This window comes from Calidris pugnax, unplaced genomic scaffold, assembly GCF_001431845.1.
Source record: "Calidris pugnax isolate Ruff unplaced genomic scaffold, ASM143184v1 scaffold162, whole genome shotgun sequence".
Lineage (NCBI taxonomy): Eukaryota > Metazoa > Chordata > Aves > Charadriiformes > Scolopacidae > Calidris > Calidris pugnax.
In genome coordinates, this window is record NW_015090900.1 from 1367195 (window position 1) to 1377708 (window position 10514).

The following is a 10514-nucleotide window of genomic DNA, read 5'->3' on the forward strand; positions in this document are numbered from 1 at the left end:
GAGGGAGCGCCGCCTGGCCCAGACCCGGGAACGGAATGGGGCGGCGGAAGCTTTCCCGTATTCCCGGGGTGGGGTGCGGGGTGGGGGGGATGTGTGGGTGGAGAACGACGGGGAGGAGCGAATGGAGGTGATGGCGACCCAGCCTCCCCCCATCCCGGCCCTCCCCGGGAGGTGCACGTGGGGCACGGAAGCACGTGTCCTCTGTGCCCCCCCCCTCCCCGAGGTCGGTGCGGCGGCAGTGGCGGCGGGCAGGATGGGGCTGAGCGCGGAGGAGGCGGCGGAGCAGGAGGACCGTTTCGACGGCATGTTCCTCGCCATGGCCCAGCAGCACCAGGGCGGCGTGCGCGAGGTAGCGCCGCCGGGCCCAGACCCGGGAACGGAATGGGGCGGCGGAAGCTTTCCCGTATTCCCGGGGTGGGGTGCGGGGTGGGGGGGATGTGTGGGTGGAGAACGACGGGGAGGAGCGAATGGAGGTGATGGCGACCCAGCCTCCCCCCATCCCGGCCCTCCCCGGGAGGTGCACGTGGGGCACGGAAGCACGTGTCCTCTGTGCCCCCCCCCTCCCCGCCCCGTTATCGGTGATAACGGGGAGCCCGGAGGAGGCGCTAATTAATTAGTGTGAGGCTAATGAGGAGCTGTGGCCTTGGACCCCAGCTCTTGCTGCCCCCGGGCCCCCAGCGCTCGGTTATAGCAAAGCAAAACACCGCAGGGTTGGGACGGGGACTGAGGTCCCCAGCCCCGGTTTCCCGGCCCCTCCATCCGGTACCCGCCCTCGGAGACACTCGGCCGTGGAGTGTACTTGAACGTGAACGTGCCTCCCCTCCGCCTGGGTGGGGTTTTGGGGGGTCTGGGTGGGGTTTTGGGGGTCTGGGTGGGCTGGAGGGTGTGTGAACATCCCACACGCAAAAGGTTTGGGGAAATAGTGCTTATAACAGCTCCTCCTGCTGTGCTGGAACCTCGGAAATACTGACAGGAGAGAATTCCTGGGGGAAGAAAAAGAAAAAAAAAACCCAACAAACAAATAAACACACCACAAAAGATAAGCCAAGTCCATCGAGAGGGTGGGTTTCTGTTGGGGGATGCCAGCTCACAACTGCTAATTCATTGGCGATACCTGCCAGGAAACAAATTTTAGTCTTCTGTAAAAAAATAAAGAGGCTGTGGAGGTGGGGAGGGTGAGTTCGCACCCGGTGATGCACTGGTTTGGGTGTGCTAAAAAGCAAATTATGGTATACATATATATATGTGTACGTGCACGTGTACATACATTCCCAAATCCCTGCCTCGGATGGATCTAAAGAACATCCTGGGGTGTTGGAGTAGGTGTTTGTCCAAGGTGACCCGATAATAAAATGCTTGCCCTTTCTTCATGTAAACCACACAAACGCTCCTTTTGAAACCTAGGAATCCAGGAATTGGATCTCCACCAAAGCCACTGGATATTTTCTGGGGGGAAACAGTCACAGGGCTGATTTCAGCAGGATCTTGGCACAGACACACAGCGGGAGCACAAAGAATAAAGGCTGCTCAGGAGACACGAGTGATCTGGTCTCATTACTCTTTTTTTTCCCTCTTTTCTCCTTCACCCCCCTCCCCGTTTCCTCCACCAGCTTGTGAACACGTTCTTTAGTTTCCTGAGGCGTAAGACGGATTTCTTCACCGGTGGAGAAGACGGAGTAGCAGAGAAGGTAAAAAACCCAAATCCTTAAGCTTTTATGGCTTCTAACTTTCATGCCACCCATATCTGTGCCACGCTACTGAACAACTCAAGCACTATGGTGCCCTCGAGGACGGGCAACTCGTGATGCTGATGAAATGCATCACTCAAGCAAGATAATAACACGCTGCCCCTATCTGAGGCGGGGCACACAGGATTGCTTCTTCGAGTGGTACCGACAGTGCGGGGTGGTTTTTTTTTTCCTTGCCACGCTCTGGCCAAAGGCTTGTTTGGAAAGCAAATCTGGCAGACGCGGTGACTTAACGGTGACAGACACCGCGGTGGTGATAACCCCGGGTTACCTTGTTTGTTCATCTCAGAAAAAGCCCAAAGTCCACAGCTCTGCGCATGCGGCTGCACCTTTGTCTTGGGGTTGGGGTTACCTGCACAGAGCGAGCCTGGGGGTCCGGGTGGCTTCATGGGCAGCCTGAGCATCTCAATTCCAGCAGGTATTCCTCACCCAGCTCCAGAGCTGACAAACTAAATCGTGTCACCGTCAGGAAATAAGAACCAGAGCATTCAAAAACACCAACTGACTAGACTTTCTGATTTCTTGCTTCTGCTTCCCAGTTTAGGAGCTGCTCCCCTTCCTCGATACTGGAACTCCATCAGCAAAGCAGGAGCTGCTGTGTAATATATGTTAGGGCAGATGTTAATTGCCAGCACAGCACATTAAGGTACTCTGTCTAGTTTAAAGTGGTAAAACTAAGGCAGGGAAGGGATTGGAAAGTGGGTGGTTTCAAGGTAAGAAAGATGAAACCCGCTGCTGTTTTTCTTAGACTAGAGAGCAAATCTCCCCAAATTCCTGGGGACCGTGTGCTCCCAGGCAGTGAAACCCTGAGAGGCATTTCAGAGGTGAGCAGCTACTGGTGCTTTTGGAGGTTCTGGCTACTGTCGTTGGCAATTCCATAGCAAACCCCTGTCTGTGGCTGTAAAAGAAAAGCGTTCGTGTCCTTGGGTGATACCTTTTAAAATGTTTTTATGTTCTTTATGTTAAAATGCTTTATGTTCTTCTGAAAAGGTGCTCGATGCAGAGTCTCTCCACACCGTAGTAACCACAACCAAAATTGAAGCAGCTGCTTGCCCAGTCCTGCTCCTCCTTTGGCATTAAGGAGAAGAGAGGAGAGGGTGGGAAAGTCATCGTCTTTTACGGGGTGGCATTTGAGAAGCCCTTGTGGTGTGGAGTGAGGGGGGTGTGGTGGTATGGTGAGAGAAGGGCAGTGGAAATAATTAGCTCACAGTGGATCATCATGCAGTGAGGAAGAGGGGTTGGGAGGCACACGTCTTGAATTCTGTATCCTAGGAGACACCAGACTCGTGTCATGTAAATAAATCTTGCTTTCCACCTGAAAACAAAGCAGAAATACTTGGTGGTTGGTTACAAGACTAGGAGGCTTTGAGTTGCTCTGCAAAGGTGCTGATTTCCCCCCAAGAAGTTTCTGGGACATACAGAAACCAGTCTGAGACCTCTTCCCCCTCTCGATTCCTTTTCTCAGGTTCTGTCTGTATTGTTTTTCAGAGCAGACTTGGGTTCTCATACGTGCTGCTGTGCACAGCCCTGCTGGCCTTATCGACCACGGGGCAATCACTCTGGCTTCCTGCCTGTGTACTCAGCTCTCCCTCTGAGCAGCAGGGCCCTTTGCATCACAGACCTTGAGATTTTGCTTTTCGTACTCACAACAACGTGAGAATTTGGAGGGAGGTCTGAAGCAAAAGCATTTATGGAGGAGCTTGCACTCCATAAGTGTAAAACGCCGAGCTTTTCAGATGTGTCTCCTCTAAATCATGATGCTGAATCTCCATCTCGTGCCCGGGGAAAAGCCCAGTTGTGGGAAAGGTCAGAATTAGGTAAAAAAAAACTTGGATCCAGTGTCTCCATCCTTCCAGCTGTCCTCGATGTACAGAGTAGCTGTCAAATGGCTGGGTTAGGCATCTGCTCGTCCTGCTGGAATTACACAAAAGCCAAAAGAAATGAAGAATTTTGGTTTCTCTGTTATCTCCACGGAAATACACTCCCTGTGTAAGGAAGAACTACATTTAAACATTTAGAGTTTTCCCCCACTCTAGATTTTCAGGCAAAAGACTAGCGTGAAAACAAAGGGAGAAGTCACAAAATCTGTACAACTAACAGACGTTCTCATGCTCAGTAGGCAATGAGTTGGCTTCATTTGGGTTTGAAAAAGTGGGAGAAGTCACAAAATCTGTACAACTAACAAATGTTCTCATGCTCAGTAGGCAATGAGTTGGCTTCATTTGGGTTTGAAAAAGTGGTGCTTTTTAAAAACCCTTCGCTATGTCTTCCTGTCTTTCAGCTGATCACAGATACCTTCAGCCATCACAACAAACTGGCTCAGAAGGAACGGAAAGAGAAAAAGGCTCGTCAAGAGGCAGAGCGGCGTGAGAAGGCAGAGAGAGCTGCAAAACTGGCTAAAGAAAAGCAAGAAGCAAACGAGCCAAGGATTAAGGAACTTACGGATGAGGAAGCAGAAAGGCTGCAGCTGGAAATAGATCAGGTGAGAGCGGTGCCTGGCACCTGCAGGTACCATCTGGGTCATCTCTTCCGCTGGTCTGCATGTAGCTCAGGGGGCAGCGAGGGGTTAAAATGGCTCAAGGCTTGTTCTTTTGCAGTGCTGGAACCACCAGACTGGTGTGCTTTGAAATTAAATCAGCCTAGGCCAAACCCTTGCGTTTTCCTGTGGCTTCTACCATAACTCACTTCACCTTTGTGCCTTCAGGAAGGTCTCTGATTATAGCAACACCCTCTGCTACGGTCCTCAAGGTGTGAGGAGCAAGGGATTCTCCCCCTTGGCAGCACAGCTTTCCTTCAACGCTCTTCTCGGGGCTGAAAATTCCCCTTCTCAGGGCTGAAAATTCCCCATGGGTCTTGGATGTAGCTCCGAGTCCTGCTCTTCAGTTTGAGCTGAAGAGGCTGAGGCCACCTTGTGTCAGATCAGCAAGTTACACCGAGTGTCTGAGCCTGTTCCTTCTCTTTTTAAACAGAAAAAAGAGGCACAAGGACAGGTGAACAGCGTCCCGGTGAAACCCTCAGAGGATGAAGGCGAATCTTCGGATTCTAACAAGCAGGTACAGCTCATCTGGGGACTTCATTTTAATTGGAGAGAAATCTTAAGTTTCTGCACAATCATGAGAACTCCTGTAATGTGAGGGAGTCTATTGACAATTCACACTTAATTCCCAAAGATTTCAATGTTCTCATGCTCAGTAGGCAGTGAGTTGGCTTCATTTGGGTTTGAAAAAGTGGTGCTTTTTAAAAACCCCTTCGGTTTTGTGTTTTGTTTTCCTCTAACAGAAGCACCTATTCATTTCGGGCTAAATGTATGTGAATGTCAAATATGTGCAGCTGACCTGAAATTCTCATAAAACCCAGGAACTGTTGTTACACGTGGTACATACAAACTTGAAAAGCTTCTTTACACTTTAAATTGGTTGCTTAGGGGACAGATGACGAAGAGGAAGATGAGAAGGATAAAGGAAAACTTAAACCCAACTCTGGCAACGGGGCTGACCTCCCAAATTATAGATGGACGCAGACTCTTTCAGAACTGGATGTAAGTATTGCCTTATTACCAGGATCAGAGGAATCTGAGCTGGAGAATAAGTGTGGGTGCTGATAAGAATGGGGGAGCTGATGCCCTGTATCTCAGTTGCCTGTGGAAGGTTGGTAATTGTACTTAACGGCAGCATTTCAATACCTGGGGAGAGCTTGGTAACTAAATAAAATGCCCAAAAAACTGTAGTTAACTTTGCCAGACCTTGGTCTTGTTTAAACAAGGCAATAAAATCTGCTTCTCCTTTTATGATATCTTTGAGGTATGGGCCATCCTGGTGCCAAGCTTATTCATGTATCCTTTCACCTCCTGCTCGCTCAGTCCCCCAAGGAAAATATTGCATGTTTGGTCTTACTCTGGTGAAACCAAGGCAAAAATAGCAGCACGAGAGGGTAAGGAGAGGCCTCAGTGCTCAGCTCCTCAAATCTGATCTCTCCCTGGTGCAGCTGGCCATCCCTTTCAAGGTGAACTTCAGGTTGAAGGGGAAGGACATGGTGGTGGATATCCAGAGACGGCACCTCAAAGTTGGCCTGAAGGGCCATTCCCCTGTCATTGACGGAGAGCTTTTCAACGAAGTGAAGGTGGAGGAGAGCTCCTGGCTGATTGAAGATGGCAAAACAGTCACCGTGCACCTGGAGAAGGTAAAGCAGAATGAATCGGGGAAGATTCAGGCTCCTCTGCCTCTTCCTGGTGAAACAAGAGTCTGAAAAAGCCTGTAAAAGCTCTGGGCTTTGTCAGCTGAAGCAGAAAAACCATGCTGAGCTCATCCTTGGTCAGTGATGCTGTAGGAAGCAGGGTATTGCAAATTCCCCGTTTCCAGCCTAATTTCATGCTAATCCAGGATATCCAGTTGGTTGCTCAGCAGTTCAGGAAAAGCTGGAAAGAAATCAGTCATTTTAAAGTTGTTCCTTACTGGAACAATGCCATGCTTTGGCATCTGTTAGGGACCTGAAAACCTGGGGACAGACCTTTTTGCTTATTATCTCCCTTCTGGCCCTCTCCAGGTGATTAGTTTTTAATCCCGTTCATGTCATGCCAAATGTGACATCAGATTTCCCAGTTGTGAAAATTCAAGCCACCTGAAGTGGTTCGAAATGAACGTAGTGCCCTTTACCCATGTTCAGATTTCACTGACATTTAGAAAAACCATCAAATAAAGTTTGATTCCAGCAGCTTTTTTTTTTTTTCCTGAGTGACTGAGATTTTAAATTTCCTAGAACAAGGCCAGGAAAAATAAAATATTTGTTTTTGCTTCTTCATTCCTTCAGATCAACAAGATGGAATGGTGGAACAAACTAGTCTCCACAGACCCAGAAATCAACACCAAGAAAATCTGTCCAGAAAACTCAAAGGTAAGAACTCCCCCAGTTTGACCGAATGGAACCTTCTAAATGTGCTCACGCTCGGTTCACGTTCAACTTCTACATCTTGGGTTTTTTCTACCAGTTTAAAACCAATACTGGGAGTGCTGCTGCTTATGATGCTCTCATCTAACATAAGAGCCCCCCCAAACTTTAAACAAATGAAGCTGAGTCTATAAATTAGTGTCTGTAGAAGTATTTCTGAGCTGTGTGCCCAGCGTGGCGTAACCCCAACGTATCCGTGTTCTCTCCAAGCAGGGGGTGTGGATGGGTTGAGACAAATTATCCCCGTTTTGATAGAAATCCTTGCTTTTAGTTGTCAGACCTGGACAGCGAGACTCGCAGCATGGTGGAGAAAATGATGTATGATCAACGACAGAAATCCATGGGCCTCCCCACATCTGACGAACAGAAGAAGCAAGACATTTTGAAAAAGTGGGTAAACCTCATTAATTTGGGGGTATTTGCTTTCCTGAGCCCCTCTCTTCCACTTTGCCACCAATAATGTGATCAGAAAACAGGTTGGCCTTCAGTCCTGCCTGTGGTCACCTCTGCAGTTACGTGGTCATCAAATTGTTGGCTGGCCACCAGGGTCTATAAAAGCCCGTGGGGTTAGAAAGCATAACGGGAAATCCTGGCAATAGCCTACCTCTGGAATTGTCTTAATCTGCTGATTCCAAGTCCAGAAAGCATGTTTGGGACTGGAGGTACCATCTCAACTGAACTTTAACACGGTCTTGATTGTTTTCTAATCTCCCTCTACCCGGTAGCCCAGATAATCACCCCCTCCCTGCGCACCTGCCACCAGGCAGCTCTCTCCAAGCCAATACTGCTTTTTATGCCTTTATTGCCCTGTTTGGCATTGACGCACCTTGGCAGGAAAATTACCCACGGAGCTCCCAAGGCCGTTTGGGAAGGTGTGGAGGCAATTCAGGGTCATGCAGCTCCTTCAGTGAGCACAAACCCACGTCCAGAGAAGGGTGACAAAGCTGGTGAGGGGTCTGGAGAATAAGTCTTATGAGGAGAGGCTGAGGGAGCTGGGGTTATTCAGCCTGGAGAAGAGGAGGCTGAGGGGAGACCTTATTGCTCTCTCCAACTCCCTGAAAGGAGGGTGTAGAGAGATGGGGGTCGGTCTCTTCTCTCAAGTCACAGGACAAGAGGAAATGGCCTCAAGTTACGCCAGGGGAGGTTCAGGCTGGATATTAGGAAAAATTTTTTCCCTGAAAGGGTTCTCAGCCATTGGAATGGGCTGCCCAGGGAGGTGGTGGAGGCACCATCCCTGGAGGTGTTCAAAAGAGGGGTTGATGTAGTGCTGGGAGGTCTGGTTTAGTGATGATGCTCCTTGTTTGTTGTGTGGGTGTCTATTTTTGTCAGTGAGGTTGACGGTTGGACAAGATGATCTTTAAGGTCCCTTCCAACCTAGAAGATTCTGTGATTCTGTGATCTCATCTCAGGATTGGAAGCAGGATTAAGCATACCAGGCCTGGCTCCTTCTCTTCCTTGGCTTATCTGTAGCGGCAGAAGCTTCATTGATCCTTGTGCCAGGTACAGAGTAGGGTGCAACCGGTTTAGAGCAGAGACTGGACTTCCTTAGTGCCTGGCTGTTGAGTTAGTTGAGCAGGAGGTAGGTAGCCCTCCTGGGAAGTTCCACATACAGGATACCTCGTTGGCAAGGTCACTCGTTTGGTGCTCTGGAAGTTTGGCTGGTAAAGCAGGGGTAGGAAGTTTAGACTTTGGTCAGGCCAAAGTAGACTGGGTGACACCCAGGTGGGACCTAATCTCTGTCCCCATGGAGCCCTCCTGGCTGCTAAACAAGGACATGGTTCTTGCAGCACATTATTTCCGTGGAAATGGAAAGTGGAAATGAAGCTGTGGCGTTTCAGGGGAAGCCACGAGATGAGAGCACTGAGGAAGAGGAGAGGCCTGCCCTCACTTGCACTTTGTGCGTGAATCCCACCCCCCTACGGTTTTGTTTTGTGTCCCTTGGTGAACTGTGGGGCAGAGGAGGAAGCCAGGAGCTTCTGCAATACACTAATCACCCCGTAGCCACAGCGTCTTCTTCTCAGAACTCTCTGATGTGGCAACCTAAGTCCAAATAGATCTGCTGGGGTTGCTGTACGTTTGAAATCAGGTTGCACCTCGCCTCAAAGCAGAGTTCTCCGGTCACGTCCCGCAGTAGTTTTCACTGTCACAGCACTGGAGATATTCCCCACGTCCCCGGTAGGTAATGCCTAAGATCACAAGTTTGACCTTAAATAGTAATCTGCCCTCATGATCTCGCCTCTGCCCCGCAGCCGCTCTCAGCTGCTACGTGTCCGTCCGAGAGGTAGCAGTTGAAGGGTGTGTGTTTGATAATTAATAACTCCCATGTGTCCGGACTTGCTGCCCTCAATGGTTTGGCAGGATTGCTGATACCACTGACCCGAGGAGAAGTGTTTGTAGCGTGGGGAGTGAGTCCTGAGGAGCTCAGAAAAACTGTGGAGGGCGTGGGGAGGAAGCAAACTTGCTAGTGCAGGAAGTAGGGATGCTTTAACCCCCCCCCCAAACAGAGCTGTTCTGTATCTCCTGCTGACTCACACCCACCCTCTTCTCTTTGTTTTTCTTGCAGGTTCATGGAACAGCACCCAGAAATGGACTTTTCAAAGGCTAAATTCAACTGAGTCCTCCCTTTCTCCCCCCCCCCCTCTCAGTCAGCCTGTCGAATGGGGCAGGATACGCGGTGCCCTACGGAGGGATCCCTCCCCTTGGGCAAGGAATCCCTTCCAGCTCCCCCTGCCCCAGCCCGCTCTGGAGCCAGCTCCATGAACTCGTCCTCACTTGTCCTGTGCTGAGCAGAACTCAAGGCCACAGAACCGTCCCGCAGCAGCTCCGGTCAGAGCCATCTGCCACCCTTCCCAGGCAGCAGTTAGGAGAGAAGGAGGGGGTAGAGAAAAAAGGGTTGTTAGGGCTACGAGAGCCAGGCTTGAGAGGTTTTGGGACTCACCCTTAACCTATCACTTAATCTCCTGGCCCTTCAGAGCTGCTAACACACTCTTTGCCATTTCAGTTTGGCAGCAGGTACTCTGGAGCTTTTACCCCCTTCCCCTCGGCTTTCCTATGAAAAGAAGGGCCAGTTTATTTGGTAAAATAATTCTCCTTCTGCCTCCTTGGGAAGGGAAAACACCAGTCTTAAAAAAAAAAAACAAACCTACCCAGCTATTGCAGTAGAGACAGACTTTGCTCCTCCTTCCTGCTGCTTCTCTTCTTGCCAGAAGTGGAACAGACTGAGCCCTGGAGGGCTCCCGTGGCAGCTGGAGAGGTTGCCCCACTGTCCTACAGGTTGTGGGGGGGGGTCTGTGGTTGTGGGCAAGAGAGGGGACGTTGGGGGGGTTTTGGGGGTGCTGTTCTTGCCGGGAGTGTGTCTCCTGCCCCTTTTCCAAGAGCCTCTCTCTCCCTGCTGACTACTGACAGGCATCGCCGCCTTCTCTGCTGAGCTCCTGCTGACGAGTGGCGTTACCTCTGCATGCTCCTACCTTTGTTAAAATTGCAGTGTGACATAAAGGAAAAAAAAAAAAACAACCCACAACAACAAAAAAGTGGCATTATTTCCAAGGGGGAGCATGTGATTTCTCCCACAGGCTGGGACGGGGCGGTAGCAGGGAGTGAGGTGCTGGGGATAGGGGGGGTCTGGGGGTGATGCAGCCACCTGTGAATGCCTCGTGGGGGTCATAGAATCATAGAATTGCCCAGGCTGGAAGGGACCTCCAAAGGCCATCTAGTCCGACCCCCCCGCAGTCAGCAGGGACACCCCCAACTAGACCAGGTTGCCCCAGGGCCTCGTCGAGCCTCTCCTTGAATATCTCCAGGGAAGGGGCCTCAACCACCTCC

The 10514-nt window shown here is 50.4% G+C and overlaps 1 protein-coding gene across 1 annotated transcript; it reads left to right on the forward strand.

Annotated features, from left to right (window-relative positions):
- The first annotated feature begins 226 nt into the window (after nucleotides 1–226).
- NUDC (nudC nuclear distribution protein) lies at nucleotides 227–10212 on the forward strand. The gene is made up of 9 exons (XM_014948593.1): nucleotides 227–349; nucleotides 1611–1688; nucleotides 4030–4230; nucleotides 4718–4801; nucleotides 5173–5286; nucleotides 5733–5927; nucleotides 6555–6638; nucleotides 6964–7082; nucleotides 9256–10212. The coding sequence occupies exons 1-9, from the start codon at nucleotides 254–256 to the stop codon at nucleotides 9305–9307; spliced, it is 1023 nt and encodes a 340-aa protein (XP_014804079.1). The 5' UTR covers nucleotides 227–253; the 3' UTR covers nucleotides 9308–10212.
- The last annotated feature ends 302 nt before the right edge of the window (nucleotides 10213–10514 follow it).